The sequence below is a fragment of the Leguminivora glycinivorella genome, chromosome 25 (assembly GCF_023078275.1).
Source record: "Leguminivora glycinivorella isolate SPB_JAAS2020 chromosome 25, LegGlyc_1.1, whole genome shotgun sequence".
NCBI classification, from domain to species: domain Eukaryota; kingdom Metazoa; phylum Arthropoda; class Insecta; order Lepidoptera; family Tortricidae; genus Leguminivora; species Leguminivora glycinivorella.
This window is the reverse complement of record NC_062995.1, coordinates 4571721-4599717: the sequence shown is the minus strand read 5'-3', so window position 1 is coordinate 4599717 and position 27997 is coordinate 4571721. Positions and strand designations below refer to the sequence as shown.

The 27997-nt window shown below is 38.8% G+C and overlaps 1 protein-coding gene across 4 annotated transcripts; it reads right to left on the bottom strand.

The window, feature by feature from the left end:
• On the bottom strand, positions 1–27992 carry LOC125239269 (spermine oxidase-like). Of its 4 annotated transcripts, none has more exons than XM_048146803.1 (9): positions 27616–27992; positions 26013–26192; positions 19977–20186; positions 19435–19651; positions 18188–18366; positions 16780–16928; positions 13304–13425; positions 1546–1655; positions 1–329 (listed from the first exon to the last, which is right to left on the bottom strand). In XM_048146803.1, exons 2-9 carry the CDS (start codon positions 26183–26185, stop codon positions 89–91), a joined length of 1401 nt encoding a protein of 466 aa, XP_048002760.1. In that variant the 5' UTR covers positions 26186–26192; positions 27616–27992; the 3' UTR covers positions 1–88. The 4 variants fall into 4 exon arrangements, with proteins under 4 accessions (XP_048002760.1, XP_048002759.1, XP_048002761.1 ...); XM_048146802.1 differs by lacking the exon at positions 27616–27992 and adding an exon at positions 27520–27607; XM_048146804.1 differs by lacking the exons at positions 26013–26192; positions 27616–27992 and adding an exon at positions 25445–25594.
• Between the last annotated feature and the right edge of the window lie 5 nt (positions 27993–27997).

Sequence of the window (27997 nt, the reverse complement as noted above, 5' to 3'; positions counted from 1 at the left end):
TCGGTACCGTAAAAAAGTGTTAATTTCGGTACCGCGAAAATGGCTAAAAGTATCTGTTTAGGACAGGCACGTGTCAGAAACACACGTCCTATATCTTGCTAGTGGTGGGCAGCAGCCGCGCGGCCTCCCTGCGGCCGGTCTCGGCGGCGCCGTGCACCGTGCTGAAGTGGCGGAGGGAGGTGGCCTCCCCCGCGAACAGCACCCGCGGCGCGCCGGAGCGGTCCGGGAGCGGCGCGCCGAGCCACGCGCGCGCCGCGGGGTACGACGGGGTGAGCAGGTTGTCGTACGTGTAACTGCCGCGTGTGTACGGGTTCGAGTGCCAGGTTGATCTAAAAATTATATTTTTTTTATGGTATTTTTCATTCAACAGACAAGTAGTACTATCGAGATAGTTTTTAACATCTATAATCAAATGCGTTTTTTTGAAGTGAAACTTCTAGTGCGACTTCCAAACTGGTTACCTTAAACGTTATGGTTAGTAAACCAGAGTACAGATGTAGTGCGAAAAGACGTGCGTATTGTTACGGAAACGTGTCATGCTATTTCAGTCAGTCTCAGTACAAGATGTACTGACATTGACTGAACTAGCATGACAAATACGAACGTTTCCGGATAAATACGAAGGAAGCCCTTATCGCACATCTGTCCTTCTGTCTTTCCAATAAGGTACAGTAATTTTGAGATCAACTGGTTACCTATTTACGTCGACTCACTTCGTGTTCGATCCGGTACAGGTTTACTTTTTGTTGCAGGTTTCGGGTGTCAATTTTTGGTGTCAAACTTCTAATACAGATAAACAAACGAAAAATTGTTTATCTGTATTAGAAGTTTCACTGCTCCCGCGCGGAGGGACTCCAAGCAGTCATTCATAATTTTTGTGTTGCTACAATTTTAAATATCACGTAACGTAGCATTTTTCATGTTTTTGTTGACTTCAACTTGCAAAAATTGACACCCGAAAGCTGCAAGCTGCGAGTAAATAGGTACGGACAACTCAATGGATTTGACTGAGTTCGTTTGACACTCTAAGTAAATATGTTTGCTTGATCTATGGTTAAGAAATCAGTGGTTTAAATACACCGAGTTTTTTTTTCCCGTTAAATTCGATAGTTCATTATCAGGAATAAACCTGTATATCAGTTTTAGTTAAATTCGCAAAAATAATATCATACATATTAATAAACGAATTTATTAGTGTGAGAGACCCTTAAGAATAACATTCAAATTAGTGTCAAGTGATTGACGGCACATGTCAAAACAAATAACATTAGGAATTGGTAAAGGCTGTCACATACGTGTTCAGTAATTATCTTTATTTTTTTAATAACTCGATAACCGTCAGAGTTAAGACGCTACTTTCTTAGAGAAATTAATTGTATTTGATCTAAAGAACCATCCCTTAAATTTAACAGAATTCAATAAAAATAGGGTGTATACACCGTGTTTCCGGTATCACTGAAAACCTCAGACACCCCAACTGATTTTTATTTTCAGTGTAGTGTTTCCTTTTCATTAGGTATATGCTCTAACAATAACAAAACTCACCTAATCATAGCACTGGGTTTTGGTACAGCGATCTTCATAGTATCGCCGATGAATTTCTGCAGCAGCTCTACGCATTTCGTCTTAACTATTTCCTCTGGCATTACCTCAACCTAAAACATATTCATTTATTTTATTTTATTCGGAAAATCAACAGCGTTTAAATCTAAAAATAAGTTGACAAATATGTGTCTCAGAAAAGCCCATAGGCTAGTTTCCTATACTTAAAATAAAATATTTTATGCAGTGCATGGAATAAAGCACCACATAATTAGAAGAAACCGGCCAAGTGCGAGTCGGACTCGCCCACCGAGGGTTCCGTACCTACAAAACTTTTACGTTACTCACATAATTCTAAAGACAGGGCTAGGCTAAAAGTATAGGTTCTCTAATGAGCATAATTGTGTTTAGCGCCACCTCTCGACGAATTCGCGAACTAATTAGCACAGCTTCACAGCTTGCGTGAGGTCTTTTATAATGTTAACCAAATTCAACATTTTTTATTTTATTTTAAAGTAGGTGTTTTATGTAAAATTTCGTAGCTATAAATTTTAACACCCTTATTCATACACTAAAGTATCCAGCCGATAAAGTTCGTTTGTCCCTTTCTATAACACCAATACGTCGGAAAGGGACAAACGAAATTTATCGGCTTGATAACTTTAGTGTACGTTTATGAATAACGGGGTAAGTAAGTATGGTAAACATCAGAAAAGGTGAGTAAAACAATCTGAAAGGTTCTAAGTTTTACTTAAAGGTTTTTTTAATCTAATCCAAATTCAATTCAATTTTTGCTAGGGAATTTTGATTCTTATTGTACTTGAGATTGAATTCAATTTCAGTTATTCGAAAAATTTTATAAACAAAAGAAATTATATTTTATTTGTTTATGAGAGTTAAAATTCCATTGAAACCATTATGTACTTTAGAAAGTACATTCGGCGCCACGAGGCTAGATACAATGTCACCTACAAATTCGACACTCAAGTGTCCGATCGCTTAGTTGCAAATGTGTGCGTCTAGTTGACAAACGAAAACTTCGGAATGTAGTAAAAATTATTTTCATTTTTTTACAAAAACAACGTTATTTCTTAGTAATTAAAGTTCAATTTCAAATGCAAGTAATTGGCGGTTATGACATTAATAAATGTGATCATCGCGCAAGCCATAAAATTTTATTACCGCAGGTGGCAAGTGTGCATATTTTTAAACAAATCTACGTACCTTATTGCAACCAACATAAGTTTAATTCAGTTCGCGCTGCTGCGCGGTAGTTTAGAACGATGCGATAGTCCATCGATAATCAGATAATCACCTAAAAACGCGACGAACGCCGTCCACTGCCGCGATCTAGATAACGAATATGACACTGAATTGTGCAAACTATTGGACATAAACCGTGGACGTGGCCTTGAGCGTTCGGATGAATCGGATGGTGTCCTACCGCTATCTGAGGCGCTGAATGTTTTAAGACTGTGCACACTTAGTGCGTTTTCACATTATCCGATCCGATATCGGATGTCGGACCGATATCCCATACATTACAGGCGCCATCTTGGATTTTTTCTATAGAAATCCTTCCGACATCCGATATCGGATCGGATAATGTGAAAACGGACTTACGCCGTGTCTTGCGTGGGCGACGGTCGCGCGACCGTCGCCTTCACGTCTCATCGCATCGTCTACTTCCATATCGATAAGGTTTGATTTCGTATGCGTCGCATCGCCGTCGCGCGACCATCGCGCGACCGTCGCCCACGCAAGCCATCGGCTTATCAGTCGCGGTCGTCAGCCGCGTCCGTCAGACGCGTTCCATAATTTGTTTCAAGCTTTATACACAAGTTTTCCTTTCAATAGCAATAGCTAACGTAACGCTTGGCTTGAGTAATAAAAACTGTATAGTTAAATTAATGAAATATGTATAAGTAGGATACTGAAATCTTCTTTCTTCGTTGAGCCATCACAGCTAACTTTAACTTACAAACGGTCTTAAGCACCTGCACTTCTGAAGGCGCTTAAGTCATTTTTGCTAATAAAAAAAAACCACAACGTTCTATGAACATTAGTCAAGTGCGAGTCGGTTTTCGACTTTTCCATACAAAGAACTCATGAGCGCCTGAACGACTATGATGGCAAAGTTAACGTTTCGCACTTTCAAGACTTTACGTATATATCTCGGAAACGATAAGAGATAGAGCAAAATGGACTTCAGATTTGTGCTTTCGGTGGCACAAATTCTATGTTTTCGTCAACAGACACCTTTTTTTGGACCGATTTGAATAAAATTTTGCTCAGTCAATTTATAAACAGTCTTAAGCGCCTCCTTTTTAGTAGGAACTTAAGTCATTTTGTACAAATGAAAAAAAATTTGAACAAGTTCTAAAAGGAAAAAGACAGAAATGAATTTCTTTATACCTGTCCAACTCGCTTACACAATTTTAAGACGTTTAGTAACTACTTGCAGCGGCAGTGAGTGAAATTCGTAATCTGAGTTTTTTTCTCTTAAGTCCGACTTACGCTTGACTGTAGATTTCTAATAGGTTTTCCTGTAATCTACAGGGAGAGGGCTATCTCGTGTATTTTTTTGAAAATTTTACGCTAAGTAGTTTCGGAGATAAGGGGGGGGGGGGAATGGTCATTTTTTGCTTATTTTCTTAAATTACTTCTAAATTACCAAAACAAAAAATATAAAAAAAATTTATTTCAGATGCTGATAAAATGCTTTTTCATTTGATATGTAACACAATATAGTTTTGATAACTTTGATTTTTAATTTTCAATTTTACCCCCCAAAAGTGACCCCTGTGATTAAATTTCATTTAATTAAATTACATGGCCGTCTTTGGGCCACAGGTTTACATACGTGTGCCAAATTTCAAGTAAATCGGTCCAGTAGTTTCGGAGAAATCGGCTGTGACAGAGGGACAGACAGACACGCGAGTGATCCTATAAGGGTTCCGTTTTTCCTCTTTGAGGTACGGAACCCTAAAAAACATGGAAAGTAGTTATTTTTACATATAATTTATATTTAATAAGTCAAAGAGAAATATATAAAGTAAATAAATTGACTGTGACGTCACTCCTCAGTATTTCATAGTAATATTAGTAATATTAGCAAACAGCGTTTAAATCTAAAAATAAGTTGACAAATATGTGTCTCAGAAAAGCCCATAGGCTAGTTTCCTATACTTAAAATAAAATATTTTATGCAGTGCATGGAATAAAGCACCACATAATTAGAAGAAAAACATGGACAGTAGTTATTTTTACATATAATTTATATTTAATAAGTCAAAGAGAAATATATAAAGTAAATAAATTGACTGTGACGTCACTCCTCAGTATTTCATAGTAATATTAGCAAATCGTTTTGACAGTTCTTATAACCTTACCACAAAATTAACATTTGGGATCATCCATTAATTACGTCACACGTTAAGGGGGAGGGAGGGGGTCGGCGAAGTGTGACAATGTGTGACACGGGGGTGGGAGGGGTCCTAAAGTTCGTGACGTCACATTTCAAAATCTATCATAATCTAAGGGTTAAAACACGAACTTTAAACTGTTACTTTATGAAAACCTCATAAGCATAAATACTATGTATACAAAATTACAAATACCGGAAGTTCGTTAACCGGATGAAAAGCCGAAAGTAGGCGATATTCTAGGCCATTTAGAACATTCTTTAGCTATAAATGTCTTGGACAAAATTTTTTTTTTTAACTTTTCGGTGAGAACTCCAAAATTTCAGACTAAATCGATAGGCGTACTTTCGTATTGTAAAATGTCTATCGTATACCATAAAATAAATTTGAAATATATGTGTCTAAAGAAAAACAAACTACAGTGATTTCAAAATTGAATAACATAAAAAAATGATCGGAGTGATTACTTGGGTCGATAAATAAACTAAATTTTGTCTAAGCTACCATATAGCTAAAAAATATATCTAAATGGACTAAACTATCACCTATTTTCGGCATCGCATCCTGTTATAAAAGAAACCAAATGTTTTGCAGGGGTTTCAAAGCACGTAGGTTACTAGGTTATATAAATTTGTCACACACACACACACACACACCAACAGGTGGAAAATATTAACTGCAAAACATCAAACAATTTAGCTTGATTCATTTTTTTAACATAATATAAGAGTCAAAAACATCATTTAAACGTTTATTCTACTAGCCATACCCGTGGACATCAAGTTAAAATGACTATGAAATTTTTGCACTCTTGTAGATAAAATGAAACTTTGTCATTCGTTTTTAGGGTTCCGTAGTCAACTAGGAACCCTTACAGTTTCGCCATGTCTGTCTGTCCGTCCGTCCGTCCGTCCGCGGATAATCTCAGTGACCGTTGGCACTAGAAAGCTGAAATTTGGTACCAATATGTATATCAATCACGCCGACATAGTGCAAAAATAAAAAGTGGAAAAAAATGTTTTATTAGGGTACCCCCCTACACTAGTGTTTTTTTTTTCATTGCAATCCTAACGTGTGATATATTGATTTAAACTTTCACGATTATTACACACCATTATTTTTAAAATCGGGACTTAATCGCGTATAACTACACTACTACTACGTACTGCGTACTACTAGCGATTAAGTCCCGATTTTAAAAATAATGATGTGTGATATATTGTTGGATAGGTATTTAAAAATTAATAAGGGTCTACTAAAATCGTTTTTTGATAATATTCATATTTTCGGAAATAATCGCTCCTAAAGGAAAAAAAAGTGTGTCCCCACCCCCTCTAACTTTTGAACCATATGTTTAAAAAATATGAAAAAAATCACAAAAGTAGAACTTTATAAAGACTTTCTAGGAAAATTGTTTTGAGCTTGATAGGTTCAGTAGTTTTTGAGAAAAATACAGAAAACTACGGAACCCTACACTGAGCGTGGCCCGACACGCTCTTGGCCGGTTTTTTGAAGTATCAAGAGAGCCTTTACCTGGTGGTGTGGTAAAGAATAATTCAAGCACATAAATGGAAATAAGATTGATTTCTAACCGCTGTTTTTATTCAATAATTGCTTCGTGTAAATATGTGACGTCACACTAGGGAGGGGGGAGTCTAACAAATGTGACCAGCTGTGACAAGGAGGGGGGGAGGGGTCCAAAATCATGATTTTTAGTGTGACGTAATTTATGGATGATCCCTTTTGAAAAAACCCCCGACTGCGACATAGTTGACCGATTTTCATGAAACATGGCTAAGAACACTCCCGACTAACTCAGCTTACAGACAAAAAAAACTAAATCTAAATCGGTTCATCCGTTCGGGAGCTACGATGTCACAGACAGACACACACACAGACAGACAGACAGACAGACAGACAGACAGACGGACAGACAGACAGACAGACACGTCAAACTTATAACACCCCTTCGTTTTTGCGTCGGGGGTTAAAAAAGAAGCTGATTTGACTAGTAGGAAACTAGCCTATACTAGAGAGCGGTTTCTGACGTAGTGCGCCATTTTTGGTCTGGTAGTGAATGTGTTAGGGCCACCAACGAAAATGAAGGGTTAACCCACAATTTCATATGGAATTTGACAGATGACAGCCTACTAACCCTGAGTTAAGAGCGCTATGACAAAAAAAGGCGATATATTGTAAAATGCACAATATTTATCGACAAAATTGTACACTTTACTCATACTAAAAGACAGTGAAAGTACTTGTTTCAGTTAGAACATCTTATTAACTGTCGGTTAAATAAAAAACATATGAAAAAAAAAGCTTTTTCAATTAGTAATGATTGTTTTTCTGATGCTCGTTTAGGAAAAACCGCGTGAAGCACAGAATTCGGAGCTCTTATTATGTACAATTTGATAAGATCACTCTCATAAATGAGGTAAATTTAAGTTCCAAATATCTTGTACTTAAGGCCCATTAAACAATATTTATCATTTAATCCTTTGAAATTGAGAAATTGAAAGTAAAACGAACTCAATTTTGTCTTGAAAATACATCGAAACAAGTGATCATTTCTCCGAAAATCTACATGTTATCGAAGTTATTTTAGTATATAAATAATCTGCACAATGTGCTTAAACTGCTGTTATCCATTTGTCGTTATAATATTTTATCATGATTTTTTGCCAATTTTTTGAAAACTAGCCTTCCTGTCGCTATTTTACCGGCGACGGACGCCTGCGATTTCAGTGCCGCGCCGGAGCTCGAGCAGGTAAGACGTATGACGCTTTGGTCTCCGAGTTTTCATCGCAAACGTCGAGAATATTTATTGTTGTGTGGGTCGGACGCCTTGTTTCTACACGGGCTATCCTCGCATTGTGTGTGTGTAAACAGCGACCAACGAATTTGATCCTAGATCCGTAAATATTTGCTTTTGTAATACTTTGTTATGTTTGAATGTTAAAGTATTACAACGTTGTGATGATAAAAATGTGAAAATTACAATACGGTCAAGATGATAAGACACATCAAGATGGTACTCGGGATCTGATGATGGAGCCAGAAGGTGGTCACCAGTACCAGTGAACCATGTAAGTAAACGACTTCGTGTTTAGGCTCGTTGGGTTCGTCTCAACAAGACCTTTGACAAGAGGTGGTACTCAGGGTCTGATGATGGAGCCAGATGGTGGTCACCAGTACCAATGAACCATATAACTAAACCCAGAGATGGGGAAATCGTAATCGATTCCGGATTACACGATTACTTGATTTTACTTTGTAATCTGACACTACTGGGTGTCAGATTACTTGTAATGTAATCAAGTGAAACGGTAAATTACCATTACATGTAAAGGAATCACTAATCATCTATACAATCATTACTATTACCAATAATTCGGAATCATAGTCGATTCAAAATAACTGAAATTATTGACTTGATTACTTTCAGATTACGAATATGTAGTACCTCAGATTGCTGACTGTCACTTTGACACAAAAGTCATCATGGGTGTCGTAAAATAGGTTTTAGGGGGTGCTGATTCCAAAATTAATGACCAATGTGGAATCTGACATTGCTGACTGTCACTTTGACACAAAAGTCGTCATGGGTGTCGTAAAATAGGTTTTAGGGGGTGCTGATTCCAAAATTAATGACCAATGTTCAATCTGACATTGCTGACTGTCACTCTGACACAAAAGTCATCATGGGTGTCGTAAAATAGGTTTTAGGGGGTGCTGATTCCAAAATTAATGACCAATGTGGAATCTGACATTGCTGACTGTCACTTTGACACAAAAGTCGTCATGGGTGTCGTAAAATAGGTTTTAGGGGTGCTGATTCCAAAATTAATGACCAATGTTCAATCTGACATTGCTGACTGTCACTCTGACACAAAAGTCGTCATGGGTGTCGTAAAATAGGTTTTAGGGGGTGCTGATTACAAAATGAATGACCAATTTGGAATCTGACAGTGCTGACTGTCACTTTGACACAAAAGTCGTCATGGGTGTCGTAAAATAGGTTTTAGGGGTGCTGATTCCAAAATTAATGACCAATGTGGAATCTGACATTGCTGACTGTCACTTTGACACAAAAGTCATCATGGGTGTCGTAAAATAGGTTTTAGGAGGTGCTGATTCCAAAATTAATGACCAATGTTCAATCTGACATTGCTGACTGTCACTCTGACACAAAAGTCGTCATGGGTGTCGTAAAATAGGTTTTAGGGGGTGCTGATTCCAAAATTAATGACCAATTTGGAATCTGACATTGCTGACTGTCACTTTGACACAAAAGTCGTCATGGGTGTCGTAAAATAGGTTTTAGGGGGTGCTGATTCCAAAATTAATGACCAATGTGGAATCTGACATTGCTGACTGTCACTTTGACACAAAAGTCGTCATGGGTGTCGTAAAATAGGTTTTAGGAGGTGCTGATTCCAAAATTAATGACCAATGTTCAATCTGACATTGCTGACTGTCACTCTGACACAAAAGTCGTCATGGGTGTCGTAAAATAGGTTTTAGGGGTGCTGATTCCAAAATTAATGACCAATTTGGAATCTGACATTGCTGACTGTCACTTTGACACAAAAGTCGTCATGGGTGTCGTAAAATAGGTTTTAGGGGGTGCTGATTCCAAAATTAATGACCAATGTGGAATCTGACATTGCTGACTGTCACTTTGACACAAAAGTCGTCATGGGTGTCGTAAAATAGGTTTTAGGGGGTGCTGATTCCAAAATTAATGACCAATGTTCAATCTGACTCATTGCTGACTGTCACTCTGACACAAAAGTCGTCATGGGTGTCGTAAAATAGGTTTTAGGGGATGCTGATTCCAAAATTAGTGACCAATTTGGAATCTGACATTGCTGACTGTCACTTTGACACAAAAGTCGTCATGGGTGTCGTCAAATAGGTATCCGGAGGTGTTTGAAAACTAATGACCAATTTGGAATCGGACACTGTTGACTGTCACTTTGACACAAAAGTGATCATGGGTGTCTTCAAATAGGTTTTCATGGGTACTGATCTCAATATTAATGATCAATTTGGAATCTGACATTGCTGACTGTCACTTTGACATAAAAGTCGTTATGGGTGTCGTCAAATAGGTTTCCAGGGGTACTGTGCAATGTCAGGTTCCAAATCGGTCATTACTTTTTAAATCATTTCATTAATTTTGGAATCAGTACCCCCTAAAAACTATTTGACTACACCCATGATTCCTTTTGTGTCAAAATGACAATTAGCACTGTGAGATTCCAAAATAGTCGTTAATTTTGAAATCAGCACCCCCGGAAACCTTTTTGACGACACCCATGACGACTTTTGTGTCAAAGTGACAGTCAGCAATGTCAGATTCCACATTGGTCATTAATTTTGGAATCAGCACCCCCTAAAACCAATTTTACGACACCCATGACGACTTTTGTGTCAAAGTGACAGTCAGCAATGTCAGATTCCACATTGTTCATTAATTTTGGAATCAGCACCCCCGCAAACCTATTTGACGATACCCATGACGACTTTTGTGTCAAAGTGACAGTCAGCAATGTCAGATTCCACATTGGTCATTAATTTTGGAATCAGCACCCCCTAAAACCTATTTTACGACACCCATGACGACTTTTGTGTCAAAGTGACAGTCAGCAATGTCAGATTCCACATTGTTCATTAATTTTGGAATCAGCACCCCCGCAAACCTATTTGACGACACCCATGACAACTTTTGTGTCAAAGTGACAGTCAGCAATGTCAGATTCCACATTGGTCATTAATTTTGGAATCAGCACCCCCTAAAACCTATTTTACGACACCCATGATGACTTTTGTGTCAAAGTGACAGTCCGCAATGTCAGATTCCAAATCGGTCATTAATTTTTAAATCAGCACACCCGAAAACCTATACTCGTGGTATATGCACTTGAAATGTGAAAGTGAAAATGCTAGAATGACATGTAAACCACGAAGTTGTATAGTCATATTGTTCATTGGTATTGGTGACCACCATCTGGCTCCATCATCAGACCCTGAGCACCACCTTGAAGTAATTAGAATTGTATTTGTCTTATTTTATCATCATATTAATATATACTTTACTCTAATACTTATCATATAACAAAAGCAAATATTTGGGATGGGATCTACTTTTATAATTATTACTTTAATTTTTTAAATAAATTTTAACATAATTGATATTATTTCGCGCTATATTCTCGTATTTTCGTACAAAATAATGTTTATTAGAAACCAAAAGTTTATATCGAGATAGTAGATTGTGGTTGTTATCAAAATTCCATAGAAAGGATCAAGATTGTTTTGTCCATTATTGTAGTGCGAGCGAGTGATAAGACGTGCTAGAAAGGGTCGGCATATTGGGCTCGCGCGGCGGGTAAAATACCTAATTTCGCCCGACGCCGAAATGTTATAACGCTCTTAAGTGGTTGGTGCAAGTAAGCCTTAGACTTCCGGTTCGGGTGCCATCTTAGCGGTATCGTGTCGTGAATAATTTCTCCTTCTTTTGCTCATTAATGTTGTTTAAAGTGTAATATCGATAGCTTATTATGCAGTAAACTACGACTTTTGACGACTTCAGACCGGTGTCTGGCGCAGTCGGTAGTGACCCTGCCAGCTGCGCCGCGGTCCCGGGTCCGAATCCCGGTAAGGGCATTTATTTGTGTGATGAGCACAGATATTTGTTCCTGAGTCATGGATGTTTTCTATGTATATAAGTATTTATATATTATATATATCGTTGCCTGAGTACCCACAACACAAGCCTTCTTGAGCTTACCGTGGGCCTCAGTCAATCTGTGTAAGAATGTCCTATAATATTTATTTTATTTTATTATTTATTTATTAAACTAATATTATAGTGAGAAGCTGATGAAGAATTAATCTCGAAACGCGTTTAGCCCCTTTTTTGTCATCGACGGCCGATAGTCCACGTGCCCTTGTAAAATCTAGCTATCAATTTACAAGTGCCAACCAACTACCGAACAACGTCGCACCGTACCAAAATCTAAAACAATTAGCTTATATCACCTTGACACTGGCAAAATAGTCCCACCAATGGGACTGAGGCCATTTAATTAAAAAAAAAAGTAAGCCTTAGATAGTTTAAGGATATACCCTGGTCTAACTCACCTCTTTAGCAACATTCCCGCTGGTCCACAACGTCAATGAGTTACTGGACCCCATGGGCCGACTAGCCCCGTATATCCTCGTCGTCCAATAATCACCATTCTCTGGACACTTTGGCAACCAAGAACCAGCCTCGTAGGCACTCGTGATCTATGCTCAGATGACGGATAACCCGCTGGGCGGGTAGTCGCTAGTTGCCATACAACCGGCCGGCCGCGGCCGGTTATAAATTAGAACCGGTTCCTGACATAGTGCGCCATTTTTTGTCTGATAGTGAATGTTTTACATGATTTAACCCCCTTATTCATAAACGGTAATTAAAGTTACGAAGCCGATAAAGTTCGTTTGGTCACCGGCATAAATAAGTGATGATTTCTGTACCTTGTCGCTTTAAATCATTTGACAAGTCGCCATATAAGCGGCCGGTTATAAATTAGGACCGGTTTCTGACATAGTGCGCCATTTTTGATCTGGTAGGGAATGTGTTGGGGTCACTTGCCTTGGAATTTGACAGATGACAGCCCACTAATCCGGAGTTGGTTGGTGCAAGTGGGCCTTAGATAGTTTAAGGAATACCCTGGTCCAACTCACCTCTTTAGCAACATTCCCGCTGGTCCACAACGTCAATAAGTTACTTGACCCCATGGGCCGACTAGCCCCGTATATCCTCGTCGTCCAATAATCACCATTCTCTAACACTTTGGCAATCAAGAACCCGCCTCGTAGGCACTCGTGATCTATGCTCAGATGACGGATAACCCGCTGGGCGGGTAGTCGCTAGTCGCCATACAACCGGCCGGCCGCGGCCGGTTATAAATTAGAACCGGTTCCTGACATAGTGCGCCATTTTTTGTCTGATAGTGAATGTTTTACATAATGTAACCCTCTTATTCATAAACGCCAAACGGTCATTAAAGTTACGAAGCCGATAAAGTTCGTTTGGTCACCGGCATAAATAAGTGATGATTTCTGTACCTCGTCACTTTGACGTCGTGTCTGAAATGTCATACGAAATTGTCAAATGATTTAAAGCGACAAGGTACAAAAATCATCACTTATTTATGCCGGTGACTGTCCCTTTCCGACGTATTGGTGTGATAGAAAGGGAGAAACGAACTCTATCGGCTTGATAACTTTAGTGAACGTTTATCATTAAGGGGGTAAGGAGATACCCTGGTCCAACTCACCTCTTTAGCAACATTCCCGCTGGTCCACAACGTCAATGAGTTACTGGACCCCATGGGCCGACTAGCCCCGTATATCCTCGTCGTCCAATAGTCCTCTTTACCCAGTTTCCTCTTATCTTCTCCTAAAAAATAAAGATAGATATTTTTAAATCGATATATTACACATGCATACAACATACATACAATCACGCCTGTATCCCATAAAGGGGTAGGCAGAGCACATGAAACTACTAAAGCTTCAGGGCCACTCTTGGCAAATAAGGGGTTAAAAGAAAACGAAACTGTGGCATTGCAGTGAAAGGTTGCCAGCCTCTCGCCTACACCACAATTTAACCCATATCCCATAGTCGCCTTCTACGACACCCACGGGAAGAAAGGGGGTGGTGAAATTCTTAACCCGTCACCACACAGGCAATAATCGATATATTAATAACTTACCTACTTACGAGTCTGGGCATTAACATTTTTGACATGGTCGCGTAATGAGCGTATTACGCAACTAGTGCGGTTATGTAGCGCCATATGTACTGTAAAAGGTCTTAAAGGTATATTATTTAACCGGAGAGATAGCGTAGGTCTGCGGTTTAACTCGGTTTGCATTTTGTATGTCCGGATGTTCTCTACAGGTCGCAAATCTCAACCGATTCTCGTGAAACATTGTGAGCAGGTTCTCTGGTTCAATAAAAATGTAATTGAGTTAAGTATTTGGCCTTTTTTTTATATTATAAATGGGCTTACTCTTGGCCACAGACTAGCCAAAGGCAAAGACGTGGCCTACGATGGAGTGAGCTCGCCCAGAAGATGCCTGTTCACTCTTGATTTGAAGGTTGCCGGGTTATATGAGCTCGGAAATATAGCCGCCGGCAAGGAATTCCACTCCTTGGCAGTGCGCATAAGAAAAGAAGAAGCAAAGCGCTTCGTGCGGATTCGAGGAGTGACCGACCGGTCTGGCTCAGTCGGTAGTGACCCTGCCTGCTAAGCCGCGGTCCTGGGTTCGAATCCCGGTAAGGGCATTTATTTGTGTGATGAGCACTGATATTTGTTCCTGAGTCATGGATGTTTTCTATGTATATAAGTATGTATTTATCCATTTAAGTATGTATATCGTCGCTTAGCACCCATAGTACAAGCTTTGCTTAGTTTGGGGCTAAGTTGATCTGTGTAAGGTGTCCCCAATATTTATTTATTTATTTATCTACCAAGTAAGGATGGAGACCGGCCGTGCGTCTAAGAGTCCGATGGTAGAATGGGGACGGTGGAATAAGCTCGTGTAGCTCTTGAGCACACTCCCCGAAGTGCAACCTGTAAAACACCGACAGACTGGCGACTTTCCGCCGATGGGGCTTAGCCGTTAGCTTCTTGTCGCCAATCATCCTCCTGGCTCTGCCTTTTCTAATATTATCAATATTTAGGATTTTGAGCTTACGCAAATAATAATTTTAATAATTTATCAACACACGTAATATTATATTCAGAAATTTCAGAATAAATTGTAGGATTACGGTTACCAATATTTCCTAGTGAAATACGCCTGAAAATGTGTAAGTTACACATTTTCAGGCTAGTTAACTCTTGCCTGCGGCTTCGCTCGCGTTAGAAAGAGACAAAAAGTAGCCTATGTCACTCTCCATCCCTTCAACTATCTCCACTTAAAAAACCACGTCAATTCGCCGCTCCGTTTTGCCGTGAAAGACGGACAAACAAACAGACACACGCACTTTCCCATTTATAATATTAATTATGGATAACACATCGTACGATACAAGCGAACACAGGGTATTTCCTTTTTTCCGCACTTGTATTCGTTACTAGTGGAATAATTAGCACATTACTCAACTACCAAAGAGGATCGAGTATTAAAGAGAGTTACTGTCAAAGTAAAATGTGTAATCACAGTGCATAGACTGCCATCTCTCAACACAGGCTTAAAACATTTGAACCTCAGTTTTGACAATTTGGCCCATATTCTTAGCTTGATATGTGTTAAATTGTCAAATATTAATATTAGCGCCATCTAGCCGAGCGTACCCCAAAGGTGTATCGCCATCTAGCTCACCGTACCTTTTTCTGTATGGTTTTGGGGTACGTTTTTTTCTTAGACTTTATCTGTCTATACGAAGTTATATAGGTCTTTGTCAACTACGAACATCAAAACTGAACGTTCTCTCTTAGTTCTTTTAATTTATTGCCTAGTTCCGAAGGGGGCTCTTTTCCGCACTTGTATCGTAATCTAAATATATAAAAGAAGAAACTGACTGACATATCAACGCACAGCCGAAACTACTGGTCCTAGAGTTTCCAAAGGCACGTAGGTTCCTCCTAAGGGGGTGAAACGGGGGTCCAAAGTTTGTATTGGGAAAACAAGATGAGATTAGTACGCGGGGCGAAGCCGCGGGATAAAGCTAGTGTACGACCGGTCTGGCGCAGTCGGTAGTGACCCTGCCTGCTGCGCCGCAGTCCCGGGTTCGAATCCCGGTAAGGGCATTTATTTATGAGCACAGATATTTGTTCCTGAGTCATGGATGTTTTCTATGTATATAAGTATTTATATATTATATATATCGTTGTCTGAGTACCCACAACACAAGCCTTCTTGAGCTTACCGTGGTGATGTGGTGATATACACGGATAGCCAGGCTGCATTAAAAGCTCTAAACAGAACATCTGTTACGTCCTCGCTGGTGAGAGAATGCAGGGAAGAGCTTAATGCGGTAGGGGAGCAGAGAGAGGTCACGGTAGCATGGGTGCCGGGACATCAGGGAGTTGTAGGCAACGAGAAGGCTGACGAACTGGCAAGGGCGGGGGCGGGAACGGAATATATAGGGCCTGAACCGGCATTGCCCATGTCAGCGGAAGTCACGAAAGGAGTAATAGACAAGGTCAACGAAGCAAAGGCACAAAGGGAATGGGAGGACGAGACTGGATGCCGACAATCGAAGATGATGATCAAAGGCATGGATCATAGAAGAACCAGGTATCTGCTGAATCTAGGTAAGAGCAGTCTGAGAATGTTGACAGGTATAATCACTGGGCACAACACTCTCAACAGACACCTCAAGGTAATAGGAATAAGAGATGACGAATCCTGTCCACACTGTGGTATGGAGGAAACTAGCCTACACTTGTTAGCGGAATGTATTATGTATGCGGCACCGCGATATAATACATTTGGCAGAGATAGATTAGAAGCAGAAGATCTCAAGGATGTCGAACTAAAAGATGTCCTTTCCTTCTGCAGGAAAACAAGAAGATTTGAAGAAGGAAGTGTGGGAATGCTGCCGGAACAGTAACCTGTAGCTCCAACTCCAGGGAAATGGGCTGAATGAACACAACAAGTGATCGACAGCCCGCCTGCTTCCGGCCGGGCGTCCCTACACTACATCTACATCTACATCTGAGCTTACCGTGGGCCGCAATCAATCTGTGTAAGAATGTCCTATAATATTTATTTATTATTATTATTTATTACTATATACCTTTCCATATGAACCCGAAGAAGGAAGTGTGGAGTGGCCACCAGATCTTGTCGAAGGAAAGGATGATTTTGTCCATGACGCCTATACTTATTTTCTCTATTGCTGTTTGCTTGTCTTGGGGCAGTGGTGGCGAGAAAAGAGTCGTGTGCCTGTAACAATAGTACATTTTGCAACGAGGGGAGGATGTTGAATATTACTAACGAGAGTAAGTTAAATCGCGACAGCTTGCCGGAGCGATTTAAAGACTCGAGTTTGTAATATTCATACTCCCCGAGTTACACAAAATGTTTTCATCACACTTGCATTATAAAAAATATGCAAAAAGGTAAAAAAAAAGTTCAATACAGTACAAGAAATTTCTTAACTCCCTAGGGAGAACGATTTTTCTATAACTCACACTCCGCCTGCGTGCATAGCACATTTAGTGTGCGAGTGTGATGAAATAGTTATTTCTAATAATAGGACTTTTTTTAAGAGACTTTTGATTTGTTTGACTTTTTTGTGACAGGTCGCTGTGACAGGCGGTAACTCTGAGGTAACCGAGCTCTGGCAGCCTTACTCACCGACAGGAACACAACACCATGAGTAGGGTCTAGTGCCATTTGGCTGCGGTCTTCTGTAAGGCGGAGGTACTTCCTCAGTTGGACTCTGCTCTAGATTCGAGCGAGACAATATCCGCTGTGCTGTGCCCTACCACACAAAGCGGAATATCATTCGCTATGCCCTACCTCCTACTAAAACTTACTTACTTCGCTTTAAGAACTCCAAGAGACATTGTAACTATAAAGTTTTCAGCCACATAGGTGCTACCATCGCTACAATCAACGGTGACCTCTGTGTGTTAGAGAGAGATAGAGTGCTGATACAGCGAGACAGCACTAGCACACCTCGGACAATGGCAATCAAATATATGAAAGAGGCGCGTTCCTACGCACACAGTCTAAGCTCGTGTAGGTGAACGCGTACTATGCTTGTATGAGTGAGATAAGACAGGTCGACTGGTCGCGTTCTTGACAGGCGATAACACTTTCAGCGGGAAGCAGGGAGTGGCCATACTATACGGTGGTGAATGTCTTTGTATGTTAGAGAGAGATAGTATTGACAGTCATTTCCAAACTCAAATGGAATTGGGCGGGGCATGTTGCCAGGCGGAGTGATGGCAGGTGGACCAAAATGTTGACCGAATGGTGGCCGCTATCGGATGTAACTAAGCGCCTGGCATCCGTTGGCTCGTTCGGTGGACGACATTCGAAAAACTGCGGGGCACTTCTGGATGAGATTAGCGCAGGACCGGGATAAGTGGCGTACACGAAGGGAGGCCTATGCTCAGCAGTGGGCGATTAATGGCTGAAATGATGATGATGATGTTGAGTATTGACAGAGCGGGACAGCACTAGTTAACACTTACTTGGCTTTAAGAACTCCGAGAGAAACTGTGACTATAACGTTGTCAGCCACATAGGTGCTGCCATCTGTACACTCTACGATGACCTTCTCTGTGGGGTGTTGTGGGGACCGGATAACTTTTACTTCAGTGTTCAGCTTTATGTCGAGGTTGGGGAGGCCTGGACCGCCTTTGTATGTGTTCTGTAACAGAATAAACAGTTATTTTTAAGAGCTTTGAATGATTCACGGTTATTTTTATATCGGTCAGACTTATATCACAGTATAATAAAGAGTAAGACCGAAAAATGGAGTCAAAAAGTCCTCATGTGGCACCCCAGAGATAGTTCAAGAGCTCAACGACCACCACTCAAACGATGGGAGGACGAAATTATAACCACTGTAGGGCCTTTCTGGACTAGACTGGCCAGGCAGAGGAAATACTGGAAAGAGCTGGAGGAGGCCTATGCCAACAGGCACACTGAACTACGCGACTTCATCTAAACAAACAATCATAAACACTAGACCACGTTCAGAAGAAAAGGCTAAATAGATAGATAATAAAGAGTACTATCGTACAGTATGGCCACTCCCGCTCCCCGCTGAAAGTGCCGGCCACCCCCTCTCGGTTACCTCACAGTTACCGCCTGTCAAAAACGCGAACAGTCGACCTGCCATATCTCACTCATACAAGCATGGTACGCGTTCACCTACACGAGCTTAGACTGTGTGCTTAGGAACGCGCCTCTTTCATATATTTGATCGCCACTGTCCGAGGTGTGACAGAGCGGTTATCGAGTGTTTGTGTATCGATTTAACATCTAGATTGTGTTGTATTTATCTCTGTTTTATTTCTAATTAACACAAGTCAAATTATATTCTATTGAAAATATTTCAACTTGTGCTATCTTAAAGTAGTCACACCACTATATACATAAATTAACATCGAAATAAATTACACATATGAAAGAAAAAGTGACCAAGGCCTCCAGTGCCTGAGGCTGGAATCGAACCAGCGTACCCTGCAATCGCGGCAGATGCCTGTTTCCGCTCGGCCACCCAGGTCACAGCTGCTGAGGTCGAAATTATCTCTCATATGAGTAATCTATACAAGCAGGGTACGCTGGTTCGATTCCAGCCTCAGGCACTGGAGGCCTTGGTCACTTTTTCTTTCATATGTGTAATTTATTTCGGTTTTAATTTCTGTTATATTTGTCCAAACTGATGTTAAATAAAAAATATTATATTCTATTCTATAACAGTTCTACTTACCAGCATAATTTCAAAGAAGGTCTTATATCCATATTTATGCCAGCTGATCAGCTGTGGGCCTTCCAGCTCTTCATAACGACTGATAGTGGTGACATCTGTCCAGTCGTTAGACGCCTCATAGTTGTTGGTCAACAGGTTCGCGAACTCTAGGAATTCGGTTATAAAGTCTTCGTCTTTTAGGAGATCTGGCATGTGTTCGGCGATATGCTCTCTTAGCCTGAAAAAAAAATGATTACAATATACACCCTGTTTTTATTGAATTCCGTTGACTTTAAGGGATGGTTCTTTAGATCAAATACAATTAATTTCTCTAACAAACTAGCGTCTTCACTGTTACTTTATTTGAAATAAAGTTTGAGTGGATAAAAGTATGCTCACGACAATATCTCTTTCGTAGCTATCTATCTCTATCGCTCTTGCGTATTGGCGCGACAGAGCCAGATTACCTTTCTGCGGCGTTTCGTTTTCGTTGCGTGTCGCAGAAATGCCATTCGGCTACGGGGCCTGATGATGATGTAGTTAAACTTAAAATAATAACTTACTTATAAGTAATAAAGGTTCCTAGTGGTTCAGGTTGGTCCGGCGGGTGATCCACTATATGCAAAGCTATATCCAGCAATCCATTAACCAGTTCTGCATCAACTTCTGACCCGTCTGACCGGAATGGAGCCATTATAAGGCTCTGCGGAACGGTGGTGATGTTGTGTTGTGTGGTCAGGTCGAAAACGGGGCTATTTACGTTGCCGTGGATCCTGGAAATTAAATATAATATATCTATATATATTCATTTAATAGGCAGGTTCGAATCCCGGTAAGGGCATTTATATGTGTGATGAGCACAGATATTTTGTTCCTGAGACATGGATGTTTTCTATGTATATAAGTATTTGTATATTATCTTATATTATATATATCGTTGTCTGAGTACCTGCAACACAAGCCATCTTGAGCTTACCGTGGGTCTCAGTCAATCTGTGTAAGTCATACTATAATATATGTATCTAAGTACCTATATGAAAAAACCGGCCAAGAGCGTGTCGGGCCACGCTCAGTGTAGGGTTCCGTAGTTTTCCGTATTTTTCTCAAAACTACTGAACCTATCAAGTTCAGAACAATTTTCCTAGAAAGTCTTTATAAAGTTCTACTTTTATGATTTTTTTTCATATTTTTTAAACATATGGTTCAAAAGTTAGAGGGGGGGGGACACTTTTTTTCCTTTAGGAGCGATTATTTCCGAAAATATTAATATTATCAAAAAACGATCTTAGTAAACCCTTATTCATTTTTAAATACCTATCCAACAATATATCACACGTTGGGGTTGGAATGAAAAAAAATATCAGCCCCCACTTTACATGTATTAGGCCGTTTTCACATTATCCGATACGATATCGGATGTAGGAAGGATGTAAAATGTAAGTTTTATGCGCTTCCAGGTCTTCATTTATGTATTTAATAGATCATTATTACTAAAAAACGATATAAAACGCAAAAATTGCGGATTTAATGCCGATGGCACTCTCCTAAACTAAAATCCATAATCCTACGGACCAAATTGACAAGTAAGTGTGAACAAATGTTGCCACAGTTTGGCCAGTGTCATTCTTATCGTTATTAAAATTGTTATTACACCGTAGATTTAAGGTGCACCCAGACGATACAATCAAATTGGCAATTTGATATTTTAATCAATATACCAACTTTTTTTGTGATTTCGACAGATCGAAAGGTCTGTAGATCCCTAATTAGATATAAAATGTTAATTTCAAACCAGCAATAATGTAAATGAAATTTATATATTTATTATGATAGTTTATTGAATCTTTACAAATGAATTATTACAATAATTATTGTGTTACAGCCGAAAGATGAAAAGATTGTGTAAATCACATAATAAAAACCGAGGACAAAATGTTACAACTCGACCATTTAGTGTACAATGTCTCGGATCGTTTTATTATAAATGTAACTGATGATGATGATGATGATGATGAAGATGACGAAATAACGGAGCTTGGAAATGAATAATATTTTATAATAAAGACTACTCATTGTCGGACAACATATTTCTTTTACTTACTGGTTCGGATACCTTTTTATGCTATAAAACTAGTGGGTAAAAACGCATTTTATCCATCCACTACCTCGAAAACCGAACAAACCAAAATGTTTACCTTGTATTTAAAAGTAACATTTTAAATTTGTCTTGAATTTATCACACTTTCACACAAAAACTAAAAATAAATGGTACTTCTGTCATAATAATATCAATAACAAAATATATAACATTTTGCTGAATTGTTTTATCTTATTTGCCCGTGCCTGTACCTAATAATAAAATAACTTTTTACTATCAAAATTGTGGTGGCCTTAAATCTAAATTAATTGATGTAAGACTCAATATTTTGCAATGTGATTATGACGTCATTGTTCTGACGGAAACATGGTTTAACTCTGGAGTCAATAGTGCAGAGTTATTTGATGACAAGTATAGCGTATTCAGGCGCGACAGGGACCTGGTGGGGACTGGGAAGAAAGGTGGCGGCGGGGTTCTAATCGCTGTCAAGTCGAACCTCCATGCGACCCGTAGAAGCGAGTGGGAGTCAGGTAACGTCGAAGATGTTTTTGTTGTACTTTCTCTCAGAAAGCGTATACTTATAATAAATGGCGTTTACTTTCCCCCCAAATCAGCTTTGAGTCTTTATCAGTCATATTGTAATAAGCTAGAAAATATTAATAATCATTTTCATGATTCGAATATTTGTTTGTTAGGCGATTTCAATCTACCTACTATCAACTGGGAGTGCAATACGACAACTCAGGCGCTCGCGCCCTCTGGCGGGGATCTTTGTCAAATAGGAAAACTTGTTATTAACACTATTAACTTATTCTGTCTTAACAGTACAACTACTGGTCGCGCGAAGAAAACGCATGAAAACTCGAAAATATTTTCCGGGACCTAAGGATAAGTTAGACCGATTTTTCACCCCAAAAACCCCCACATAACAAATTTCTGCGAAATCGTTAGAGCGGTTTCCGAGATCGTCAGTGTAAATAAATATATATATAAATAAATAAATAAATAAATAAATAAATATACAAGAATTGCTCGTTTAAAAGTATAAGATTAGGTCTGAAACAATATAACAAATTTCTCAACGTTAACGACAGAATTTTAGATTTAATTTTCTATGATGATATATTATATGAGATCTCGCTACCGGATACTGTACTGTCAAACGTAGACAGGCATCACCCAGCGGTTAATTTCGTAATCGAAATGGACCTACCTACGCCTATTCCTCTTAACTGTTCACCATCGTATAATTTCAAAAAAGGAGACTATGCTCGTTCATCCACCGAACTGAATAAAATCGACTGGGATTCTGAACTGTGTAAATTACCACCTAACCAGGCTGTTGAACGCTTTTATTGTCTAATTTTCAATGTTATTGACGACTGTATCCCCCTAAAACATAACAAAGTCTCTAAATATCCTAAATGGTTTTCTCCGGCGCTTAAAAACTCACTTAAAAGGAAAATCAAGGTATGGCGCAAATGGAAAACCTATGGTGCTTTAACTGATTATCGTGAATTTGCTTTACTTCGGTCTCGTTGCAAAGTATTACTCTTGGAATGTTTTAGTAGTTATACCCATAACACAGAGATATCCTTGAAACAGAATATTAAATCTTTTTGGTCTTTCGTTTCTAGCCTTAAAAAGGAGTCCTCGGGCTATCCTGCAACTATGTTCTACGAAGACAGGCCTTCTTCTGGTGGGGAAGAGATTGCTAATACATTCTCAAACTTTTTCTATTCTGTTTTTGAGCAAAAGGAAAATGTGCAGTTGAATGACCTATTGACCATCCCGACCGCGGAAAACGCACCAAACATATCGAATGTACAGGTTACCAAATCAGATATTCTTAGGAAACTTAATAATTTAGATGTCAATAAGGGTTGTGGACCTGACAAGTTGAGCCCTTTATTTATTAAAAATACCGCTACCGCTTTAGTGATCCCGTTATATATTATATTCAATAAATGTTTAGAGTCGGGTACTTTCCCTGAGAAGTGGAAAGTATCTAATGTCACTCCAATCTATAAGTCTGGTTCGCGATCCCAAATAATCAATTACCGCCCGATCTCCGTGCAGTCCTGTCTCCCAAAAATACTTGAAGCACTGGTTCATGATCAAATGTTTGCTGCTCTTGAAACATCCATCTTGTCTGAGCAACACGGATTCATGAGGAACAGATCAACAATAACAAACCTTTTGTCTTACACTAATATACTATTCGAGTCTATGGATAAAAGACAGCAAGTGGATGTAATATTTACTGATTTTAGAAAAGCATTCGATAAAGTTGACCACTTGCTTCTTCTTGAAAAGCTCGCGTACAATGGTATCCGTGGAAACCTTCTGCGATGGTTCGTTTCCTACCTCTCAAATAGGTATCAAGTCGTTGTCATTAATGGATTCGCATCAGAGCGCAAATTAGTCACATCAGGGGTAATTCAGGGATCCATTTTAGGCCCACTCTTATATACACTGTTCATTAACGATATTAATAAACAATGTTTCAAGAATTGTCAATTTCTAATGTTCGCAGACGACCTAAAAATATTTAAAACAGTCAAGTCCATTGATGACAGTAACCTACTTCAAAACGATGTAAATGTTTTTCTCGAATATTGTTCCAAAAATAAGCTGCAATTAGCTAGTGAAAAATGCTTACAAATGACATTTACAAAAAACAAAAAACGGATTATCAACGCTAAGTACAAAATTGGTAACGATGAAATTAATAAAGTGTCAACGGTACGTGATCTTGGCATCTTATTCGATGATAAACTTGACTTTCAATTGCACGTGGAGCGCATCATTTCTAAAGCGTATCGAATGCTAGGTTTCGTTTTGAGAACAGCTAAGGTTTTTAAAACATCTTCAAGTTATCTCCTGTTGTACAAAACGCTGATTAGACCCCACTTAGAATATGGCTCAGTAATCTGGAACCCACTTTATAAAAAATATTCAAATTCAATAGAAATGGTTCAAAAAAGTTCTTGCGGGTATTACATAGGCGATTGACAGGGAAACGTTTATCTTACATTGACCTATTACAGAATTATAAGTTGGAGTCACTAGAGAATAGACGCGAATGCTGCGATGCAATTACTCTTTATAATATCTGCAAAGGGTATTATAATTGTATGGAACTGCTTCAGCAGATACGGTTCAGAGTCCCAGCTCGGTGCAGCTCCCGCTCAAATGCTTTGTTCTCGGTTACCACCCCTTCTAGTAATGCTGGGATGCGAGCTCCCTTACGTCGTATTTGTAACTCTTATAATAAAGAATTTACATCCATTGACATCTTCAATCTCACAAAGCCTGAATATCGTCAGCATATAATTAATAGCCTCAGCGGCAAGCCTGGTTTCCGGCAGTAACATGTCGTCCTCAGTATCGCTATTGTTGTTGGCATCATTATTATAATTACCTAATGTTACTGTTAATATTGGGTGTCAGTTACTTCAAGTTGTTCGTACCGTGAGCTTGTAAACCGCTTGTTAATTATATTTATATACATGTGTGTAAGCTTAGTACCTTATGCCTTGCATGTAACTTTTTTTTTTTTCTCTTAGTTAAGTCCGTTTACCTTAAGTATGTTTTAGTGAGAACGTTTAAGGAAGTACGTGAACAAATCTCGATGTATTGTTGCTAATGTAATCTTTATTATCCTGTCACATACTTCTGTTGTATCTCCAAGAAATAAAAATAAAAATAAATAAAAACATTCGTATTTTTTTGATTTAAACTAGTCTGTTATTTGTAGTTTACAACTTGTCGATATATTGTTATCGACATACCCTTCACTATTTTTATTTCACTGTTCTGTGAATTTTAGTTTACAACAACAACGCTGTGCTGTGCCCTACCACACAAAGCGGAATATCATTGGCATTTTAGTCCAATTATGTAATGAATATGTAGATATAATATAGTTACCATTCAGCGCCCAGCTCAATAAGTCCGTCTCCAAAAGGCACCGTATGCACTCGGCCGCCTATACGAGTTTGTGCTTCTAAGGCCAGCACGCGGCGCCCGGCGCGCGCCAGGGCCGCGGCTGCGGTCACGCCCGCCGGCCCCATACCGACCACTATTGTGTATATTCATACCAAAGAGTGTTTCTTTTTTTGCCACTTTTTTTAAATATGATATTTTTGATAAATCACTAGCTTTTTTCAATACTAATAGGTAAAAAAATGTCTCGTACGATTTTTTTGTATTTTGTTACCATACATTTTGTTAGAATTTTTCTTACTTTGTTACCATTCTCCAAACATTTTGTTAGATTATTTCCAATGTTGTTACCATTTGACATACATTTTGTTCGATTTTTGCTTATTTTGTTACCATTTTCAATACATTTTGTGTGGGGTAACAAAAGGGAAAGTAACACAAATGTATGGAAATTCTGGGACACTTTTAGCCCCTATTAAGAAAGTGCTCGTGATTCTGAGTAATAATTGACCAAAAAAAAGAAACGTTAAAAAACACACTTCTCTTAACTCACCATTCAGCGCCCAGCTCAATAAGTCCGTCTCCAAAAGGCACCGTGTGCACTCGGCCGCCTATACGACTTTGTGCTTCTAACGCCAGCACGCGGCGCCCGGCGCGCGCCAGGGCCGCGGCTGCGGTCACGCCCGCCGGCCCCATACCGACCACTATTGTGTCGTAGTGCACCATGCCTGACCTGAAATTTATTATAAGATATTTCAATAACTACCGTGAGACACTGACATATTAAACATGTATAGTATAATAATAAATAAATAAATAAATATAGGACATTCTTGTCATTCTTACACATAGTCATAGTCATAGTCATTTATTCATGAACAATTTACATTGTAATATTGTCTTCGGTTACCGCGATAGTTACTCATGAAATAAAACTATGGAAACGGATTAAATGAAAAATATGGAAATGGTAAAATTTTTTGAATATTGTATAACTAGCTTTATTAATAGTGTGTGAACCTGCCTTAGAAATCTATATTATTTGTGGTCATGGTTCGTTAATATTTCTTGTAAGTGGGTAGCTTTTGCACATTTTAATTTTTCCTCAGTCACCCGTTGACGGCGTTGACCACGAACGCTGTAAAGAGTTCGAAACGTCGGGATGTATTTTAAATTCATTATACGCGATTTAATCCGTTTCCATAGTTTTATTTCATGAATTTACATTGTGTGTGAAAAATCTTATATAAAGGTACTTAAAAATACTTAAGACTACAATAACAAAAACACATAACATGCAATTAAAATTGAATTCAAATAAAAAAAAAAGTAATAATGTCACAATTACTTAATCTACATTTATACTTAAAAATTCCTCTACAGAGTAATATTTTTTTTTTTTTTTTTTCAAATTGTGTGTTGTGTCACAGATTGACACAAGCTCAAGAAGGCTTGTATTGTGGGTACTCAGACAACGATATATACACGGTGCTCGTGAGCATTGCGAGAGATTTTAACCACGCATTTCTGAGGCTAAAGGAAATATTTTTTTTAATTTAAATGAGGAAATTATGCCAAAAAAAAATTTTTTTTTAATTTTTTTTTTACTGTTTTCGAATGTATTTTTGCATAAAAAGTAAATGTTATTCATAAAACTAGCACTTCAAATGAATTTTGAAGTTTTTTTTTTCTGAAAACCACATTTTTGAAAACTTTTATTTCGTACTTTTGGACATCTATCAATGAGGATAGTGAGACTAATTCTCTATAATGGCATCAACATCGTTAAAAAAGCCTTTTGTACTGAGTAACAATAAGAAAATTTTTTTTTTTCAATTGGTCATAACTCTAAAACTAGGCGAAATCTAGAAAAGTGTATATGACATTTTAGTCTTAAAATGGGATCAGGAATATGTTCTTAAAGTCTCTCGCAATGCTCAAGAGCACCGTGTATTTGGGTTGCAAGGTGTGTGGATGAGCGCCCTGTCGATGGCGAGCGGTGCGATGATGAAAGCAAAATTTGTTCAGTCATAGCCAAAAAGTTTAAACATATAAAGTACCTGTTCACAGACGGAGTACCGTAATACCGAAACATTTTCACCAAAAATAACTACACAATACTTTATAGGTTATACTCTTATTTATGTAACTCTCACCTTTAACCACTAAACGTATCGGCGAATACTGCTATCGTTTCAGCGAATAATATTAAACACACAGATTTGATAGAAACGTGCAAATGTTGTGCAAATAATTACGCTTAGGGTTTTAACAGATAAGATTTTATTGTGATTTTAATCAGTACTTGTTGATAAGGGGAAATGGGCACCAAATGAATACCGAACACCTGTTAATGACATTGACGTTAATGACATATTTTTTTCGTTTAGAAACTTAGGAATTTAGATGAGGGTGCGTTCTAAATAAGATAAACGTAATACGTTATAATTATTTTCGGTATAGTTTGGCAAGTACTTTGTCAAGATTAATAATTTGTGGCGTTCCAGGCGTAAAGGATCGTTAATGTCCTTGGCTACA

Excerpts from the sequence above, each read along its gene's own strand:
- LOC125239269 (XM_048146802.1), bottom strand. The coding sequence starts at position 27,554 with ATGTTTCGGTATTACGGTACTCCGTCTGTGAACAG. Across the intron at positions 26,193-27,519 it reads GGTACTCCGTCTGTGAACAG|GTCAGGCATGGTGCACTACG; the intron begins GTACTTTATATG and ends AATAAATTTCAG. Across the intron at positions 16,929-18,187 it reads CTCGGAGTTCTTAAAGCCAA|GCACACGACTCTTTTCTCGC; the intron begins GTAAGTGTTAAC and ends CTATTGTTACAG.